The 22,907-nt window shown below is 31.5% G+C and overlaps 1 protein-coding gene across 5 annotated transcripts in view; it reads left to right on the forward strand.

The window, feature by feature from the left end:
* Positions 1–22,907, forward strand: part of LOC118182467 (dynein axonemal intermediate chain 3-like) — a 76,743-nt gene that overhangs the window by 17,751 nt on the left and 36,085 nt on the right. For 3 of the 5 annotated variants that reach the window (XR_004757071.2, XM_035351814.2, XM_035351812.2), the window contains exons 2-8: positions 237–395; positions 8,151–8,348; positions 10,593–10,750; positions 10,988–11,099; positions 11,181–11,259; positions 16,891–17,015; positions 22,620–22,766. Coding sequence is in view for 4 of the 5 variants with exons in the window: in XM_035351814.2 (XP_035207705.2) it covers positions 240–395; positions 8,151–8,348; positions 10,593–10,750; positions 10,988–11,099; positions 11,181–11,259; positions 16,891–17,015; positions 22,620–22,766 (975 nt within the window). In the remaining variant the exon portion in view is untranslated. The remainder of the gene's footprint in view (positions 1–236; positions 396–8,150; positions 8,349–10,592; positions 10,751–10,987; positions 11,100–11,180; positions 11,260–16,890; positions 17,016–22,619; positions 22,767–22,907) is intronic. The other 2 variants (XM_085812784.1, XM_085812785.1) reach the window with 2 other exon arrangements.

Genomic DNA, 22,907 nt, shown 5'->3' on the forward strand with positions numbered 1-22,907 from the left:
AAAATATCAATTTATTTTTCAAATCTTGGCGTAGAAGTTTTGCAATTAATTTCAAACAAGGTTATCCGTCTTCTGTTAACACTTATGAAATTTTAAATATACAGTAAATGTTGTTAAATTAAAATAAACATGCATATTCTACTCAAAATTTTATTGATTTTTTTATTTTTAAACATCATTATCTGAATGAAGTTTGTATTCAAACTTATGTTTTATCATTTTTTTTTTTTCTAAAGCAGATGGCAGATGATGATACAAATGAAACTTTGGAGGGAGAAATTCCCACCACAGTAGCATCTCAAGATGAAATTACCAGTCAAGAATGCTTAAGTCTTAGAGATAGTGAAATTGAAAAAGAAGTTGAAGATGAACACTATGAAGAAATAAGGTCTAAAGTGAGTGTTTTTTCATACAAATAATTTAGATTTTCTAAATACTTGGAGGAATAATTTTAGGTACAAGCAAATTGTGTCAGTATGGTTATCAGAAATGCAAAGTTTTGCAATATATAATTTGGCACAGATGATAAGAATACATAAGGGACAGTAAGAAATATACAGATTTTCACTTTTACAAAAGACTTTGATTTGTACCTTTTTGTTCCTCCTGGAGTTAAGTTTCTGCAGATTTTTCATTTATAATATGTTTCAGTACTTTTTTATGCAATGATTGTCAAAAGGCATGACTAATTATTACATAAGACACATGTTTAAAGCAGTTTTTGTAAAATGTTTTGAGAGCCTGCAAGAACTATGAAGTAGGGAATGAAAAAAGTATGTCAGTTTTTAGTTGCCAAACAATGTGCCTTGCTTCAAGCCTTTTACAAGAGAAAGAACACAATAAATTCCAAGATTTGATAAGGCATGCATCAAATCTACTGTGATCTTATAGTTAAGATTCTACTATATCTACAGTGATCTTGTGGTTACAAATGGCAGTAAGATATAGATTGTTAATCATTGTCCTTTCTCTTTTATATCATGGCTCTTTTTCTCTCACTCATATCTCTTAACAACTAGATATATCATTGTCATAGCTATCACCTTTAGGTCTTCCACCGTTCTTGCTCTCTTTTCAGTTTGATGGTTTAAACTACACTGTATATATCTGATTGTAATGAAAGTTAATGAATACAGTATCTGTAGTGTGTGTTTGTGAAATGTAGAATCATCACCCAAATCTATGATTTTCTGCCAACGGTTTGGTAAGTTTACAAAGGCTTTGGCCTAGAACATCCTGTGGTGGCCACAAGTTAAAAAGCAGATCAACTTCAATTTGGGTGTCTTGCACAGAATGGAAAATGGCACCAGCAAGATATAGTTGCAGGCATGGAAAAAGGTAGAGAAGTCCGAAGAAGCGCTATTGGGGCTATATGGTGGGCGAGATAAAAGATACCATTCGAGCCAGCCGGTGAATGCAGACATATGTGGTCTTGCATTATCTTGATGGAACATTACCTTTTTGTGCTGAAACTTAGTTTGACATTTTTCCTTGATAGCAGCATAAACATGTACTAGCATCTTGCTGTACCCCTTACTGTTGAGGGTTTTACCTTTTTCCAGATACTCTTTATGGATAATACCATGGATACCAAATAAAAAGCATGATTGTTTGTTAGTCAAATTGCTTTTTGTGAGGCTGCTGACAGGCTCATTGGGTGCAGACCAACCCCCTTTTCGGCCTGTATTGTTGAATTAAACCCACTTTTCATCACAAATGATGATCTGGTCCAGAATTTTGTCCTTGCATTACATAGATAATTCAAGGACCTTGCATTACATACATGTCCTTGCATTATATAAGAACAGATTAGTGCAAGCCTGAACACATCTGCCCTTATCTGCTTGACTCAGCTCATGCGGCATCCAGCAATTGGACTTGTATGTCAAGTTTATTCGATGCATGGTGTGACTAATGAATGTGGCACTAAGGTCAAACACCTTAGCAAGTTCTCAAGTGATTGCATACTGATCTTCTTCCACAAGTTTTTACAGACGGGCCTCATCAACTTGAGTATGCTGGGCAGAGCGCTCTGCTTCTTGAATGTCATAGTCCTGTTTTTGAACTTTTGGTACCAAACCTTCACAGTGTCACATTACCTAAAGCTGTATACATGATTTGATGACATTCTGTAGCTAACATTTTGTAACAGAATTTGAAATAAGGATGGTGGTCTATTCTGGTAGCATGATAGTTCTATTTCAGACACTTTGTTCTTAATGAAAATGATATTTTTTTACAAATTTCACAACACAGTGTTATAAAGCAAGTCTCTTTCTTTCAAATGCCAAAAATTATTTGACAAAATGTGCTTAAACATGCCAACATGAACTGTTTGCGCAGACGATATTTGCGGTGGTGAGAAACTTTCGTTAAAACCCAATACATTTCATTCTCTTTATGTGGACTGCACGTTCACTGCATTGTTAGTTTTATTGCTATTTTAGGTTTAAAACCAGTTTGATATGATTTGTCAGATTCCTTGAAATATCTGGGAATGATCTGATACTTTCCCTATGTAAATTAATGATAATTTCTTCACCTACACTGTTTTAAATTGCAAAAGATTGCTTTTGTGAAATGTGGAAACTTGCATTAGGAAATGAAATGAATAATTACTTGTGAACCTACAAAATGACAGATAATGCTAGAACTACAGCAACACAGACAAAAAAAAAAAAAAAAAAAAAACTCATCACAGGACGAAAATGCAAATGCCATAGATATAACAGGGTTTTTGCTTATCCAGTGTGCTGTTTCAGTATTCCTAGCAGTTTGTGTACTGTTTAAGAGAGTGATAGTAAATTCAGTTAGGAATAATTGTTCTTAGAAATCAGCAGTTCTGGTAAGGTTTTGGAGGGGGGGTGTTACTGTACCAAGATCAAGTCACACCTCTTGCTTTATGTGTCTCAAATATATTATATTAAATATCAGGCAGTTTTCTGGCTATTCCACAATTGCCATAATTTTACCTGTATTTCGGCATTGTAGCTTACAAAGTTCTTTCAGACATGTATGTATTCCTGTTATAAGAAAAATGTAGGTCCAACTGCACCAGTGAAAAATGGAAATGTAAGGTGCTAGGACTTTACTGTGACACAAATAAATAAAGTAGAATTTTGAGTCACAAATTAAAAAAATAAAATAAAATGTTTATTTTTTCAATGCTTTGTGCTTTAGTGTTAATAGTATTAGCAGTTGCACAGAAATGAGACAGATGTTTGCCTATACAAACAAAGAAATTGCAATGAAGATTGTTGCAAAAAAATGAAAGAAAAAATTATTATAATCTAATATTTTGTAAAATATATTGATTTTTGTCCGATGTGCAATGATAGGTACTTACATATTAACACTACCACCTTGGTACAGTATGTAGATTCTTTACAGATAAAAAGTAAAACTTTTTAGGTGCAAATTGGCAGTTTTAGTGACTTTTTAAAGAGATTCTCAAAGTGCCAATATTTATCATAACTCAGCAAATATTATCAACATCTGAAAAGAAAACATACTTTAGCAATTTTAAACACAAATTTTGATTATTAAATAAGGATTATGCAATACATAAAAAATAAAACATTTGCCACTCCTCGCCAAATATTCCCCCCCCCCATTTCTTCTTCTGTGTCTCTGTTCTCACTTAAAAAAAAATCAGAGAATTGCACAAACATTAACAACCCTGACAATCTACAAAAGCATATAATCATTGTTCCCTTTAGTGATTTTGCGACAAAATTCTGTATTCCCGCAGAAATATTATCAGGTTTTTTTCCATTCTTGGCCGATTCCACAAGTACATATTTTAAAATTAAGTTCAAGCCAAAAAGATCATGACAAAATTATTTATTCCTGCAGAAATTTTATCACAAATTCTTCCATTCTCAGCCAGTTCCACAAGTACATATTTTAAAATTAAGTTTAAGCCAAAAATATGATTTGTCTATAAAAATAGCTTAAATTTGTAATATAACAAAAGGAACACATATAAAAATGGCACCATTGATTGTTATGGGAAACATTGTTGCCTGAAGAATGGTTATGCATGTGGTTGCTAGAATTTGGCATCTTCTACTAAGGTTGTTGTGGCAATACATAAGTATTCACTGATGATAATATTTGCCAAATTTGTACAACATATCGGCATACTGATAAAGAAAATTCTGCCACTCTCGACTGCATTACACATGTCACAAGTTCCCTGTAATTGTTTTCTCCTGCATGTTAAAATTAATCGGATGCATAATATGAGTTGTCTTCATAATCTGCTGTTAAGTAATATTTTTCTACCACTGTTTTTATATTCTAAAGTGAAACTCTAGTACTTATGCATTTTCCCATTGACCCTTTTCAACAAACAAGAACTGTCTCCAAGCAATGTGATTTAATGCCAATAATGGATACTCATGACACCTCAACATACTCACTTTCAATATCTTCACCTTGGTTTTGTGTACTACAAACTCTCTCTCTTTCCCCCCCCCTTTTTTTTTTTTTAAGGATATAAATTATTTATTGTTTCTCTGTTTTTCTCTTGCATTTGGGGGGGGGGAGTATTTTTCAGCTTTTGAAATTGCCTCCTACAATACTGCAAGCAGAAGAATACTTACAAATTATGGGTCTGATTATACTGGTGTACATATTGTGTGATTGTCAAATCAATATGTAGTCAAAACACTGAAAGCATGTGAGCTGGAATTAATGAGCTTATGAGATTAAGGTCATATTTATTTTAACTTTTTAACTTGTAGCTGTTGATTATCTAATTAAATCAAAAGATATCTGTGGTTATATAAGGTTATATAAGAAAGGATGATATCTGCTTTTAAACTTCTGTTGGAGCTATTGATGTAGTAAGTTTTGGCAGGATCTTTGCCAACTTTCATGGTCATCAAGAAAATATGTAAGTATCTTATCGATTTTCATCTTTTTTTCCCCACTGTATCCTCAAAATTATCCTCTAGCATGTTTAACCACATGTTTTAAATAAGCCTCAAAGTCAGTGGTTATATTAGTACAAATATTTATTTCTTCTACAAATTGACTGATGCTGGTTCTTCCAACCAACAATATGTAAAATGCAATAGAATCAAAAAGGAATTTTTGATCCATGAAATTGGTTATCATCCACGCTATTCTTTTTTAGACATTCTTTAACTGTATTGTACCATGCAAGTTCATTATAAAGTTTTATTTCATGATTCAGAACTGAATACGATCTTTTTCATTCAATGGCAAATTGAAGTAACATATTTATGGATGAAATGTAAATTTAAAAAGCAGATGGGCAATCACTATAATGAAGAACTGAACATCAGAAGCTAATCATAAGAAACAAGAGTCACACAAGGAAAAATAACACTTGATATATTATTTATGGATGAAATGTAAATTCAAAAAGCAGATGGGCAATCACTATAATGAAGAACTGAACATCAGAAGCTAATCATAAAAAACAAGAGTCACACAAGGAAAAATAACACTTGATATATTATTGGCATTAAGGTCCTGCTGTGTTGCCCCAAGGATCCAAAAGTACTGAACTGTAATTTGGGATGATCATGCATCAGTACTTATACTTACTGAATCCATCTTAGTAGAAGTCATTGCATTTTCAGAATGTGTAAAACTCTGACAACCATACTCATAACAATCTTTCAGTCAAGCAATATTGCCATTTTTGTATACATTCTTGTTGTTGTCTTCCACATTCCTACAATTTTTACTGACAATTTATATTTTTTGGTTTTAACTGGATTTTAAAATATTGCTTGTAGAATCGGCTAGCATTGGAAAAAAAAAAATACTTTAAAATTTCTACATGAATAGAGTATTTTCCTGCAAATTCACTCAAGGGAACTGAGACGAGATACATTTGGTAGATAACCAGTGTGCTATGCTAAGTTGTTTGTGCAATTCTTTTTTTTTTTTTTTTTTTTTTTTTTTTTTTTTTTTTAAGCAAAAACAAATGGCTATGTTCATAGAGAAAAAAATATCTCTCAAAAAACTAAAGAAGGATTTTGCAAAAAATGTGTTTCATTCTTTTAATGTATTGTGTGATCCTTTAGTCCAAAGGGGCAATTTGCCCAGAAGGACTATCAATTTCATTTTTGCATTTTGCATTGATTCACTAAAGCATTGTTCCACTTTTCAAATTGTTGCCACCAAATATTATTGTCCTGTATTATATTTAAGAAAATTAAATAATGAAGAATCTGCATAAATGTATGTATGTTTCTCGCATTTTGATAAAACAACAGTACCTATAAAGCCATCAAATTTTGAATAACATAATCCTCCTGTGAATACGGACATCTGGAAGCTCAAATTTGAAATTTTGAATTTGTTTTATTATCGATTTTATATTTCGTAAAACTTTAACGAATTTTTGATTAACCAACTCAAGAATTTCAAAGCGAGCAACGTTGTGCTGAAAAAACATTTTTATCACCAACGCGTGAGACTATGTATCAGAAATTCTAAAGATAAAATCATTTTTAAATTATTTTGCGATATTGCTCTTGAACTGAATTTTATGGTTTAAGTGCGAAGAATATGGTATTTAATAAATAAAGGTAACATATTAAATGTTAAAAAAATGCCCCTTTGAATGTAATTTAAAATCTGAAACATTTCATTTTTTTAATAATTAAAATTTGTATTTTAAAGTATGCTTTTTTTGAAATGTTGACAATATTTGCCAGCTTGTGAATGTTTAAAGTTTGGGAATGCTTTTTAAAAAAAGTTGCAAAAATCGCCAAATTGCATTCCATAAATAATTTTTACTTTTTCATTTGTAAAAAATCCCATCTTTTCACCAAGTTTGTGATACACAAGTATCTGTCCATCTTTACAGTTTTGTTTTGCATCAATAAAGTCAAAAAGGGATAATTTTCTGATTTTTTTATTATTTATTTATCTTGTACCATACAAGAAAACATTAACAAATCTTGTGAAAGATTTTTTTAAATGTGTCTCTTCTGGCTAAAAGTATAGTAGATAAAAGTACTTTTTTTTATTGGATTTACCACAGAAATTAACAGATTTAATTATATGTCTAACTTATTGCCCTCCCCCCCATCTGCAACAAATTTCATCAAATGATCATCATCATCTAATGAATAAATAAATAAACAAAAATACAAAAATTACACTCATAACTGCAAACATAAAATATTTTTATACATGTAGCTGCTGTGAATGCTATGGAAATATGTCTTGTGACAGTGAATACCAATACTGCATCAATGCAAGATAGTCGTCATCAGTATTTTCACACTCAATAACATTATTTTCTGAATAACTGCTATTATATTCTAAATTTTTTATCAAAGCTAAATAATAAATCTTGTGTACTATTTATGATGATATAATACAGGCTTGGCTCCAGCATTTTTGACACTCTAAGACGGCTGTATATAAGCCACCATGTATAAATTAAACATATTAGCAAAATAAAGCAAAACGTGACTTGTGAATCTAATTTAGCTGGCACCCTCTGAAAACCAGCTGCCTATTTCGCCTGTGCTTGGAGCCAACTCTGGTACAATAAATATAATGTATAGCATATGACAACAAATTAGAATATATGATATAAATCTGCATCATAGGGAATGAATAGAAATATTCTGCAGAATGTCTGGGCACAAATGGTAAATGGTTGAAGAATGCAGACTGGTAGTGACAATAGAAGGAATATGTAATATGCATCTTCTTGGTTTTCTTGAGAGAAATATGTACAGAACTATGTAAGCAAACATATTAATGTAAAACCAAAACTTAAATTTGGATGTATGGAAAAATTTCAGTTCAGAAATGAAAGTTAATTTGATCAAATACATTAAGGACTTCAAATATTTAATCTAATTTTGGTCAATCTAATTTTTTTCAAAAATCATTTTCAGTTATTTCTAAATATTGACAGACTCAAAGCCTCTGAGCTTGCATATTTAAATTTCATGTGCATTTATAACTAATTTTTGATTTTGAGAGATCATGTAGACAAACTTCATTCAATATTTCCAAGAAATACAAATTCAGCATGTGAGCATGCACATGTGTAAATGTATGTGCATAAGGGTAGAGGAGGGAGAGAAAATGCTTAAGAATTTTTTTTTAAATGTATATCTTAAATTTTTACTATTTTGTTGCAGATTGAGATTTTAGTTGAGCTTGGAGCAGAAGAACTGAGACCTCTAACACTCAGTAGCTGTTATGCTTCTGACCATCCTGGAATGCATTTGGAAATCTTTCCAAAGATCATATTTGATACAGCTGAGCTTGACTTATCAGAAGATGAAATCAATTTGCCAAAATCAGTCTTTCGTCAGACAATTGATCAGAGTACTTTGGTTTGTATAATAAATATTTTATCAAAATGTGCTGGAAAAAACATTAAAATAGAAAAAATGTTGCATCTTTTTTTTACCTTAAAAATTATATATATATATATATATATATATATTTAGTTTGCATTTAAAAGCAAGTATAAAATAATTCTTCATCTGGCTGTTTCCTTTATTTTTTCTAACACCTACAATTCCACTACTTACGAATTTTAAGTAAAGCAACTTGATTTGTCACATAATACTAATGTTATTCTTTATTACTTTTAACTTTTGTATGTATGAGACTATTTTTTTTCGAGGTCTAATTGGTTGCAAAATGAAAACTCCCATGAAAATCCAATCATGTTGTGTACAGGTGTGTTGTGCAGTGTCTCTAGTAAGCCCATCGATCGCATCAGGTCATAAACATGTCTCAAACAATAGTCTCTCCTGCCAAGTGTCAAGTGCATACTGGTATTTGATTTCCACATGCTGAGGGGTGCAATGCAGCCAAATTTCATTGAAGAATGAGTATGGAAAAACTTTCATGAGTGACAGCAAAGTGTGGTAGTGAAGCAGGATGTTCAGACATTCATAATACAGGGCAGGCAGGGAAAGAAGTGAGTGCCAACCTATAATCTTGTTTAGCGAGTGGTTCAAGTGATTTGAGAAAATCATCAGTTTACAAATTCTATGTTGAGTGAATCATTTTCCAAAATTTCACAGTCAGCTCTTTTATATCATCATCATTGATAGACTCTAGTACCACAAACTGTATAAGGTGGATTCCAGAGATGTTGTCTAACCATCACTTAACTCAGCGAATGGAAGCATTTTAACATTTCTCCAATGCTACCATGATGAAGGAGAAGATTTTTTTTAAACAAAATTGTCACAGGGAGACGAGATATGGGTCTGTTTCAAAACTGAAGAAATAAAAGAACAATCCAAACAGTGTATGCATACTCGTTCCTCAAGAAAACCAAAGAAGTTCACGTGAACCTTCTTTAGCAGAAAATATATGGCTACTATATTTTGGGACTGAAAAGGTGTTCTCTTGGTGGAATTCATGGAGCATGGCATGACCTTCATTGTAGCCTAATACTGCATTACTCTTGAACATCTGTGAAGGGTAGATCAGAACAAAGGCAGAGGAATGTTTCATCAGGCATAGTCCTTCTTCATGACAATGCATGGCTGCACTACTACAGTTGGAATGAAGATCCTCTTGCAACAATTTTGGTGGGACGTGTTTGATCACTCGCCATACAGCTGAAACATAGCTCTCTCCATTTACCATCTGTTTGCTCACATGAAATGCTGACTAGAAGGACAGGAATTTGGCTTAGACAACGAGCTGCAGACTAGTGTAGTGAATTGGCTGAAAGCACAGGCAGCTGCCTTCTTTGACGAGGATATAGAAGAGTTGGTACCACGCTAAGACAAATGTCTCAGTCAGAGTAGCTGCTATTTAGAGAAGTAGTTGGATGGTGTATCTAAATATTGTAAGTAAAACAATTTTGTTTTAACTGTGGTTTTCATTTCGCGACTAATTCGACCTTGAAAAAAATAGCCCTTGTATATTTATTATATCATACTAATATGTCCAGCTATCTTGCATTCCTGCTTGATTCAGTTTCTAGAATAAATAATTGACTATAAAACTATACATGTTTTTTGCCATTATATAGCTTTTTGAAACCATCAAGTAAGTTATTTTATCATTGATACCACCTTCTCAATCAAGAGTGAATTAAAATAAAGCCTCTACTTAAAAGCAAATTTGGAATATTAAAATTTATGTAATTTTTAAAGGCGATAAGATTGATATTTTCAGCAAATTAAAGTTCTGAAGACTAAAGCCCCATTCTTCCTAAGACTTACTTATGAAAATTAGTGTGTTTCTATTTGTCCTATTTCTCTAATAATTTAATGTATTTGAAATTTGATAAATATTATGTTAAATAAAATAAACTCATTTATAATTTTATAAACACATATTTGTGTTCATTACAATTCAAAAATCAAATCTTTCCTAGTATTTCACAAATGTTCCCAATAATTTTTCATTAATAGAATTAACAGAAGTTCATGAAATACAGTAATCATTTAAAATTTTTATCTAAATTGAGAAACTAAATTTAAAAATATATCTATGTATTAAAAGTATTCCTTTCAATTTAAGTATGCTATTATAATATAGGGATTGTATCTTTATATCAATGCATAAATTCTCTGATGCAAATGTTTTCCAATTTTTGACTTTAGGCATCTGTTGAATTTGCATCCAGTAAAGCTCAGACTACAAAAAATAAATTACTGAATTCATGGACCCAGTATGAGCCTAGGTTATTCAGCAAAGCAGAAACAGCCAGCATTGAGCAAAAATCATCTTATAAAACATATCTAGTCTCTGCTGAGAAAAGGTAGGAATTTGTACAAAGTTCTTAAATTTAAAATAATTACCATATGAAGTTAGGCTTTATGCAGTGATTGGTAAAACTATATTTCTATATTCTACATATGATTTATCTCTGTTTAAAATAATTATTATATGCAAGTGGGCATTCTGTTTCAATGATAATTTCAAATGTATTCCTTATCTTCATATGATTTAAAACGAATTATGGTCCTAATCTGTGCTTTTGTAATGTATTTTTTAGAGTTAAAAGTGCTTTGATCCAAAATAGTATTGCAGATCACTTTTTAAGGGACATTGGTTCCTTGTATGATGATGAGTCAGATTTACAACAAGATAAAAGTTCATCATTTTTAGTAAGCTATTATTTATTAATCTTCAATTGTATATAAAATATATTTGACAATTTAGAAAAGAACTTTATTCATGTTTTATAGCTTAATGGCTCATTTTCCTGCTTTGAAAACGATCAACAAAGAATGATAAAGAGTATAGATTGGCATCCATTAATCAAAGGTATGATCTGATGTCATGTGCTAACAGTTATTTTTAACAATTTTTACTGTAATAAAGTTTAACAGAATTAGAATTCGTTGTATATTTACTTTTGCATATATTGTTAAAAAACCCAGTATTTAGTTAAGCTTTACTGACAGTTTTATTTTCTCTTTAATTAAAAAATACTGTTTCACATATAATATAATTTGAACTTAATGTTTTTGGATAGTGTAATGCAGAGGTTCTCAACCTTTTTGGCTCATGCACCCTTTTCACCACTGCTAGAAGATCATTACACCCTCCTTTACAAAACTCTAAAAGTAAATATATACACTTAGCTATATTTAGGTAGATTTTTAATGTGTTTTATAAATTGAGCAACAAAAAATGTAGAAAATGTTAATAAATGTCAGAACATGAATAAAAGTAATATTTTATATTGGTAAATTGAATCTAAATTCTTAACATCTGCATAAATGACTAACCACATCCCCCTGAATCTATGTAATCCCCCCTGGTTGCTAACCCTTGGTGTGATGTGATAAATCATATTATATCAATGTTTCATGTAAGCTGCATTTATGACTTGTGCTGATTTTTGCAAAATAGCATACAGTTTCTTACTTTCCATACATACAGCCAACTGCAAGACATCTACATGCAGAATATTCATTATCTACTATATGTACCTAATCTTACTTGAAAATTGCTTTCTGCATCATGCCTATGTGATATGATGCATTTCTGCATCATATCAGATAGCTATCAGAAGCTTCCCAGACCATGGTTTTCCGGCATGTAGATACTCTAAATATATGGTAGCCAAAAGTCCTTTCATATGGTTTGGTGTAGGGAAGAGGGGTGGGAGACCCATGGACCAGCCCAAGGTGCTCTCCCTCAAAATTGTGTTGGAAGTAGAAGGTCCAACCTCCAGGCTAACAAGAAATGTGATAAGTTTAGCATGAAAACATAATGTATAAATAATATAATAATGTATAATAAGCAGAATTGGTCCTTGTAGCCTTAGAGAAGTCATGTTGTCAATTACTACCATGTATTTTTTCTTTGTATTTTTTCTTTTTGTAAATTTTTGAGAAGCATTGAAAGTCTCAATGGCAGAGCTACTGTAAAAGATTCATTCATTTTCAAAATGCCATATATTCAAAAATACTACGCTTAGATATTTGAGTAATATTTGAAAAAACCACAAATTAACCAAGTTTTCTGCACACTTTACATGCCCCCTGGATCACACAATGTATAATCAGGGCATAGTTTAACTCATTCTACACAGTATAGCATCATGTCATCAATGATCATCACTGATTGCAACATTGATCCATTCCTTGAGCTCTTCTGATGTTTTTTGTAGTGAGGATACATAAGCAAGGTCCTTAATGGGCCCCCAAAACAAGAAGTCACAAGGTGTTAAATCAAGTGATCAGGGAAGCCAAGGGAGCAAAATGAAGGTCAACCTCCAGCAACATTCCCAATCCAGCGATACACTTCAGGTATCAACAAACTTGAATGTTCCTACAAAAGGATGCTCCATTCCACTAGATGACAAAAATCCCTTGAATTAGCAACCAGTTGCAGTAACAACCACAACTGCTACATATCCAGGTATCTTACACCAGTCACAGTCTTGGTATACAAACTTGGTAAATTTGCAGTTCTTTTCAAATGTCTCCCATGTTTGTACATATGATACTTCTGAATATATATCATTTTGAAAATGAATTATTATTGCATTGTAACCCTGTATTTTGTGTAGTGTTTTAATGGATTTTATATTATGATAATATGCTAGTAAAATTTGTTTAATAATAATTTAATAAAAAAAGATGGTATGAAATAATAATGATCAAGAAGATAACAGTTTTATCAGTTTCAGATACATGATAATTTATAAATTTTGTATGTACAAAAGCACAATAACTTTTGGATTTTGCTTTCATGACCTGCTAATTTGTGTCTGGGGCAGATAATATGCAGAATGATCCAAAATACAAAGATGAAAATTCCTTTTTCTTCATTCTGTAAATTAATAATTCTTTGCACATCATTTTAGGCAGTTGTCTCCAAAAATTACCAGATTCTATATTTATACTAAGATATTATACAATTTTGGTTTGAGAATGTTCCCCCCTCCCCTTTTACTGGATTACTGAGTTTTTTTACTCTGGATTCATCAAGAGATGACTTTTTTCCTTCAAGATAGAGATGTTCTTTATAAAGAAGGATTGTGTTTGAATAACCACAACATGAAATTGCAATGTGAATGAAAGCCAGAATGGCTTGCAGCCTTCAGTGATAGTGAGAAAACAAAAGAAGGCATCAGGATACAAATGTGGTTTACTGAATCATATATTCCTTTCGTTACTGATTTTGTGTAATGCATTTAACTTACAATATCAGGAGTTAACATCTATTGAATTTTTCAGAACTAAACCTTGATTCAAATTAATCAAGATGCAATGATTGATTGCAATAACTTTATAAGAAAGATATGTGCCAATTCCTTTTTATACTGTCCTAACATTTAAAGTGATAGATGTTACAAAATTATTGAAACTGATGAAAACTTATTTACAAAAAAGGAAAAATAATAATGTAAGCCCTTTTTTCTGTCACAGTAGGCTTTTGGAGGATTTTGTCATGAAATTAGAGATTGCTTCTCGTTGCTTGTTGCTGTACCCAGTTGTTCTGTTTTATCTAGTATCAAGTCAAAGGCTTGAGAGTAAATGAGGAAAAAGAACCCAATATGGCTTCAAACATGCATGTTATGTCTTTAATAGGAAAGCACCAAACAAAGTAAAATAACTAAAAAGATCTAGTTTCGTTTAAAAATAGTGAAATAATAATATATAATTCGAAAAAAAATATTTAATAGTATGTAATTTTATCTCAAGATCACAGTCTGTCATTTTTGCTGGTTAAACAAATAGAACTGTGTTTATAACAATGATTCACAGCAATGGGATTGGAATGCTTACAGTTTTTAATTACAAGTGACTCTAAATGTTAATTATTGGGAGCCAATAATTATAGATTTTAAAATGAGTAGGAATAAATAATGGTGTATTGCTCAACTTAATGTAAAATATGGTTGTACTCATAATATTCTAATTGAGTTCACATGGTTTCACAAAATGTTATAAAAGACTATCTCAGGAACAATAACCAACAATTAATATACATCCATTTCTGTAAAATGAAAGATTTAAGCTGGAGCATTTTGAGGTATTCTAAGTACATTTATGATATAATAATATGTTTGAATAAATTAAATCATTCTGATCTCAAAGAAGATGGGTTTGTAAGTAATTTACATTAGCTGCACATTAAAAGACTTTGTAAGGATGCTTTCATAAGGACCTTCTACAAAAGTTAGCTGAATTTCACTTTTTCCATGAATCCAAATACAGATTACTAGCATTATTTTAGTTGTGCATCTGTGTTGTTTGTTGTACATCTAAAAAGCATTTAAAAAAATTATGAATGAGGATTGTATAACTGAAGATGTGAAGAATAGCTCAAAATTGAAGAAGTATGTTGGTTATGAAAGAAATCAGAAATAAAAAAAGTTTTGAAATACACTCATGTCCAAAATTATCTTTACATACCCAAAAATGATGATATTCAATGAAATATCGAATCAATGTGATCCGTATTTGCAGGGAATGTGTGAAAAACCAAGCCTAATTAGCATTATCCAATCAAAAGTAATCAAACGGTTTGTGATATGCAAATCTAGGCGTTACGTCATCCAAGGGTGAATCAAGCCCTTTGCGCAAACTGAATATTTGAGTGAATTTGTGCAACATAGTGTTTGATTTCAGCGTGTAGGGACTCAAAGCGGTTTGTTATGGCTTCGAAGTATCATTTGGAAGAATCTGTAAAGTGGCGAATTATCGGCCGTTTAGAAGCAGGGCAGTCAATCATGGAAACAGCCACATGTCTGAATATTTCAAGACAGACAGTTTCTAAGCTATGGAAACAGTTTCAAAATCATGGAAGTGTTGTAAGGAGGCCTGGACAAGGTCGGAAACGAATGACAACTGCTTCTGAAGATCGGTATCTGGCATTAACTGCCCGTCGTAACAGAAAGGCTACTGCTCGCCAGTTAAGTTCAGAGCTTGCAGCCGCCACTGGAACTGTTGCATCACGGCAAACAATATGCAGAAGGCTTAATGAAAAAGGCCTTTATGCCAGAAAGCCAAGGGTATGTGTTTTACTGTCTTCATAGAGGGATCGCTTTAATTGGTGTAAAGAACATTAAAACTGGACTGAACATCAATGCTCCCATGTTCTCTTTACGGATGAGTCGCGGTTTAATTTAACTGGTGATTCTAAAGGTGTTTACATCTGGGGGGAGTCAGAAACACGAAATGATCCCTCGAACGTTGTGGAACGTGACCGTTTCGGTAGTGGAGGTGTGATGGTATGGGGTGGAATAATGATCAATGGACGTACGCCCCTACACGTGTTCAGCGGCGGATCTGTGACAGGCCAGATATATCGGGATGAGGTCTTAGATCCTTATGTAAGACTTTTCAGGGGTGCATATGGACCTGACTTTTTATTTATGGATGATAATGCCCGTCCACATCGAGCAAACCTCGTTGATGAATTCCTTGAAAGTGAAGACATTAAGCGAATACCTTGGCCACCAAACTCTCCTGACCTAAACCCGATAGAGAACTTATGGGACTACCTTGGAAGAGCAATTGCACGTATACATCCTTCTCCTAGAGATGTAAATGCTCTGAAGACGGCATTGCTGGAAGAGTGGAGATTAATTCCCCAAACTGTGGTTAACAACGTTACATCCAGCCTTAAAGCACGTTGTGATATGTGTGTAGAAGTCAGGGGAGATCATATTCCATATTAAATTCGTAAGACTTAATTCTTTTTCTGAAACATTCCTTTTTTTCTTAACTCTCTTTGTCACACTTTATTACCATTTTTATTGTTTCATGCTACAATTTTATATCATATGAGGTGATCTTCAATTTTTTCTCTTGCATTTATGTGTCATCATGTTATGTATGATTCCACGAAAACTCATTAAATTATAAGTCATAGTCTCTGAGAAATCCGTGAATTTATGCATGTAAACATAATTTTGGACATGAGTGTATTTATAACATTTATAAGGTTGGAAAACAGAATAGAGGATGATGTAAAGAAATATTTCAAATATAAAGTTTACATAATTTTGAGGGAGAGGAAGATTTATCTATATGTAAATGTAAATAAAGATTTCTTCCCTTAATTCACTGATTCAAGTTTATTTATACAATTTTTACACTTGGATGTATACTCCTATAGCACTGAGCATTTTCTTGACTTATATGCTTTTATTGTTTTAATATTGATATTATTATTTGATTTTCATTATATATATGAGATTTATATATATATATAGCTTTTTCAAAAACAATTATATTACATATTTGTAGTAAATATGCCATTTCATTCCTTCTTCCTTCTTACTCAGATTCGTAGTAATTTTCCCATTAGTTTTGTTGCACCTAATTATCCAACTTTTTTATTATCCTGACCTACTTCTGTTTCAGTTCATTAAGTGATTTATAATTCTATCCAAATGTTGTTAACTTGACTAAAGGAAAAATAAATTTACAGATATCTTCCTTGCATCTACAATATCTAGATTGAGATATGAAGAAAAAATTCATAGTTCTCTCACCTTGCATGATGATGCTACCAGGTTTTATATTTGGAGTGCTAAAAATCAATTTTGTTATAAGGTAGAGTTTTTATCATCCTTCAGTTAGAATGTGTCTAATTGGAAATTATGTTTGTCATTCTTACATGTTTTTTTCCTAATATTTATGATTAAAAATGTAAAACTGTATAATTTTATCTATTCTGAAAACCCTAGATATGTTCTTTACAGGCAGTGTCAATTAAAGGTTGTATAAAATTATTTTCAATTACATAAAAACAACAAGCATACAAGTACTTTAAATAATGTATGGAGTCACCCTTTGCTGAACTGGAAGACATCATGTTCTTGCTGTGTTTAATGCTTTGAAGAATTTTAACACGAAGGAAAAGCCCCTCAAACAAGAAAGTTAAACTCTCATAAACTGATTACATCTAGTATCAAATCTAAAAAAATTCATTAAAGTATTAAATCCGAATAAAATTATTAAATTCTGTAAAGTTACTAAAAATATGTATTTAGATCTTAAGTCAAATGAAAGTTACAAATTTAAAACCTTTTCCAATAATTTTGGAGAAAGAATTCAGTAAGTTCTACTTCAAAAGCAAAGTGAGAAATAAATAAGGTCTGTAACTACACTGCTGGCCATTAAAGTTGTACCAGGAAAAAAGCAAATAAGCAGAATCTTATTTATTGTTCATATGTGCAGTGTAATGGGAGAAAAATGAAGGTTGTTTGGGATACACAGCATGTAGAATTTAGTTCACAAATTTTCCACTTTGACAGTAATAATGGTTTCAATCCAGCTGAGTGTCAAGTTGAGCTGAGCTTAGATGACAGATTCAGATACAGTACAAAGTCTGAAAACTGTACTCATCGGGACATCAGCGATTCCAGATTTGGGATTTTTCCAGATATTAGATCATCAGTTTAAATCTAGTAAGATGACATGTAGAAATTATAAAATTAAAAATATGAAATCTTGATTTATGAAATAATGAAGTATTTATGATGTAAGGGGTATTGAAATTTAAAAAAAAAAAAAAAAAAAGCTTAATATTAATTTGTTTACTTTATTAAACATTTCTTTCAATGTAAGTTGTTTTAAGTTGCTTTTTTTTTTTTTTTTTTTTTTTTTGTGTGTGTGTGTGTGTGTGTGTGTGTGTGTGTCAAGTTATATTACTGTGTGTGTGTGTGTGTGTGCTAATACTTTCTCTGTAATTTATTAGATAGAAATAATCTCTTGTTTAGTTACATTGTTGAAGTCCTGTAACTGCTGTGTCGAGAATTCCGTCTCACTTGTCAATCGAAATTGTTTTGTTTTCAGTAACTTCTCTATCACTTTCTTCACTATTGGTAGTGGTATTTTCTGGATCTAGAACTATACTACAGGTTTTGCCATTTATTAATTGAGTAATGATTGAAAAGCATTGTCATCTTAATGAAAAACTTCTTTTATATCATCATCATTTATTACCTCTTCTCCACATTTCTTTACAAAATCTGTTAATTGGAAAATTTCGCCTTTGTTTTGCCATATCCGAAAACCTTTAAAATTTGTGGCTATCATTATCAAATTTAGCTGTTGTTCGCTATATATATTTGGCTATGCATCATGACTAACGACAAATTGTTCTGTTAAATTTTATCTAGCTTCTATCACGCACTGAGACAATTAAGCCTGAATTGTATTAGTTTAGTTATTTATTATACTTATGTCTATTTCTTGCAAATTCTTAAGGCTTATCAGAGTTTTGAATAAATAAACTCCCACATATACTTAAACCTTATCGAGGGCCGGTGCTAGATATCTTACCGCCTGATGCAGTCTCTGTTGGTCCTAAATTCTGCGACTCAGTGCGGCCATACGAGCCCTGGTGCTGGTTATGGGTTTATGTGAATAACAAATCATTTATTCTTAATTCAAATAGCCCTAAATGTAATTTTTGGGTCTATGAATATTATCAAAAAAATCTGTTTTTAGCATATGGAAAGAAATTTTTAGTAAATTTTTCCTTGTCAACATTTTTTAGCGCATTTAACTTAAATCTGTAAGCATCGCCAAGCATAATGTCAACATAAAAGGTTACCATACTCCTTTATTATTCAATTACTAACATAAAAAAATTCTTTAGGCATCACTACATGAGTCATTACTCAAGTTGTTATGTTATGATAAACATGTGATGATGAAAGGAAAGTATAATAAATAATGATTCGCCAGGTTGGCGTCAAATCAATGATGTATCTATGTGGAATGTTTCAGTTTGAGATGTGTGCCAAGCAGATATGCAGCAATGGAACTAAATTACTGATCATGCAAATTTATGCTAAAATGATTGTTTCTCCAATAACAAGGTATTTTATTTAGTGTCGAAGTGAAATTAAGAATCGGGACTCTCCAGATGTTTTCTTATGTGCGGAGAGGGGGAATTAAATGTGCATGCGTAAAGCCTATGAGAAAAACTTTGTTGGTTTTCTTGAGGTCCGGATTTTAGATCATTCTGGATTTCGGACTTTGTACTGTACTTCATTCCATGCGGCTTCGACACACCACAGTTTATAAATGATAATGGCTAGCGAGCTACTCTCTCGGCAACCCATGACTAGATAGTGGACAGACCTGGAGAATGTGCCAGATAGGAAAACAGTGGAACACCCTTTGTATCAACGTAGGTCAGAACAACACAGGCAGTATGGTGTTGTACATTATCTTATTAAGAGATGACATCATGCAAACCTCAAAGATAGGGCATAGCCACAGACCTTAACACAACAGAAATGTAATTGTGGCTGTCCACATTACTGGCTATGCAAAAAGAGGTGACCAGGATTCGTATGCAATGGTGCCCCATACTATGCATAGTGCTGGGCCCATGTGATGATGATGATGATGAATATAAGCTGTCAACATTCATTCTCCTCTGTGCCTCCGTGCATGCATATGTCCCTAATGATGCTGTTCGCAGAGCTAAGATTCATCTGAAAAGATGATGTGATGCAATGCCAATCCTGTGTCCATTTGAAATGATGTAGCAAAGCATGGAATCCATTTCTTAATGATTTTGAGAATTACATCAAAGGCATTATTTGTGTCAAGTTATATTTATCATTTGACCTTTTTGGCGGGATGACCATTATACTGACCTTGGTATTTCCTGTTTGAAAGGATGGGGATGTCCTCTTTAATGGTCATGTCTTTTTCTCCCATTTCCAAGCTGAAAGGATGGAATGAACAGTCATTCCATCCTTTCAATAATGTCCTTGGAGTCTTAACCATTTGTTATTTTCAAAAGATCTGTGTGTTAAGGACTGGTTTTCCCTATCATTCCTTCCCTTTTCATTCTTGCAGCTTATGAATAATAACAGAAGATAACCTCATTCACAAACAAACAAATAGGGCCTTGTGCTTCTTTGAAACATTCTTTTATTTTGGGGAGATTTCGGGGAATCAATTTTACTTAATTGTAAACAATATGCTGAAATGGGAAAGGAGCTTGACTGAAGAAAAAATATGAAAGCTTCTGTAAGAGTTGGTGAAATGTTAAATTATATAAAAAATGTGTGCTATAAACTATATATAGCACACACTTTTTCCCTTCTGATATAAAAGCTTTTTGCTACAAAGAATTTGCAATACGAAATATACAAACAATGTATGGTACATGTCATATTTGGACTAAACACTGTATGTTTTAAATTCTTGTCAGTTTTCACCCAAATTTTTAACGTTTATTTAAAACATGAAACTTTAACATTTCCATATGGTTTAAGTTTTTAATAATTTATGTAGCATTATTTTTTAACCATTCTTTCCATGGAAAATTTTTTAAAGGTTTCAGATAATTTTAATAAAATATGTAGCAAAGCATATTAAACATTGCAAGGAAATATGACAGTAAATGATGTTTCTGTTTACTGTAACGTTTCGTGATGTTTCTTTGTTTATGAAGCTAGGAATGTTTGTAAATTTAAGAAAACAAGTTCTTGAAATCTATGAAAAAAATTTCAGATGCATTAAAAAAATTGAGATGGAGACCTGTTAAATAAATAAACAAACTAAGAAATATTGGTAAATTTTATAACATAACTTTAAAATATAATAGAATTAACTTTTGTTGCCACTTTATAAAGGCACTTAATTTGGTGAGCTAAATTAAAATCATTGCTTAAAATCTCAGACTTTTTTTAAAGAAAGGTATGTTCTTTAATATGAATGGAAATTTACATTCTCTTCTGCTTATTACTAAGCAGTCTGATTTGGAATCAACTGCACTTTAAAATTTTGCCTCCATAAGGAAAACCATTTTGTAGTTTAATCAATAATAATCCCGACATTTTTCTTCCTTTTGTAAAGGAAATGCACCTCTTTCAGGAAGAATCAAACTACCTAAAAAGGCTACTGTTGCAAATAGCAAGGGACTTCTTGAAAGGGGGGGAAGCATAAGGTACAAAAAACCCTGTTCTTTTTTAGTTTTTACAGGTGTCAAATCCCCTACCTCAAAAAGTTGATAAGTATGCTGATAAATTCTATGATGAACTTAAATTTATATTGTATCAACCTAAAATTTAATTTCACTTAATATACAATGTGTGCTCATAAAATAACCTGACAAATTAAAAGACTGAATGATAAAAAAAAAAAGTGAAAGAATAAATGAATGTTTAGAAAGAGTAATATCTCAACTCTTGTTAAAGCCAATTTTTAACTGGTTATTTTGTCATTTTCATATGAAAATGCCAGTGTCATTTTCATTTACTGAAAACACACACACACACACACAAAAAAAAAAAAAAAAAAAAAATGCTTCGAGATGGATTATAACTAATTCAGAAATCAAACAACAAAAATCACCGTTATATTTACAAAATTTTCACAGGACTAGTTTCGATGGTTTTACCGAACCACCATCCTCAGCTGCAAAACCGCAAATGGTTTTTGTTGTTTGACTTCTGAATTAGTATTTATTTGGCATGTTATTGTGTCTTATATATGGATTATAACATTAAATTTACTACAAATTAGGTAAATCTGCTGCTGAAATGTTAGAGATGATTCCAGCAGCATATAGTGATGCATCATAATTAAGAACACAAGTGTAGAGGAGGTACAACTGCTAATACAACTATAAATGTGAGTGTGGTGCAACTATAAATGTGAGTGCAAAAGCATTAAAGATGAAATAGAAATAGGACACCCTTTTAGCTTCAGATGTTACAAATATTTTGTGAATGGTTAGCTCCAATGTCTATAAACAGTGCTTCAGTGACCTGAAGAAATGCTAGAAAAAATTGTATCAATAGCTGTGGCAATTATTTTGAAAAAAATTAATTTATTTGAAAGGTTAGCTAATTTTTTCTTATTTATAAAAAGTTATTCAGTTACTTTATGAGCAAAACTTGTACCTTTGTATTTTATCTATTTACTCATTTATCTGTGCTTAAAATTAAGAAGGAAAAAAAAAAATTAGCTTGTCATAGATTTTGAAGCCATTGTTTATGATCTAAAATAAGTTATATAAATGTTATGTTTGAACACTATCCATATGAAGAATAACATTTCTTTCTATGAGAAAGTAACTCACAGATTCCTGTTGCCTTTCTTTTTTTCCTTTGTAATATGCTTTTTTTTAATAAAATTCTGAATTTTTTCTTTGATAAATTAATTTATAATTATTTTCTTTAGCTTTTACTGGAATATCTTGATGATATCTTTATTTTCAAATTTAATTCTGTTATGCCTAACTTAATTGCTGGTGGTAGCATAACAGGACAATTAATATTATGGGATTTACAAAATGTGAAAATAGCTTCTAATGAAATGGAAATTAAAGTAAGTCTTAGTTAGAATTCTTTGATTTTTATGTAAATTCTGCTTATCACTTTTATACTGTCAGTTTTTTTTTTTTTTTTTTCAGATTTTTTATGTTTATTTATTTATGATAAAGAAACCAACTTTTAAGTGAAATTTTAA

The sequence above is a fragment of the Stegodyphus dumicola genome, chromosome 3, assembly GCF_044657685.1.
Source record: "Stegodyphus dumicola isolate Sdum_Otavi_A_Nest chromosome 3, ASM4465768v1".
Classification (NCBI taxonomy): domain Eukaryota; kingdom Metazoa; phylum Arthropoda; class Arachnida; order Araneae; family Eresidae; genus Stegodyphus; species Stegodyphus dumicola.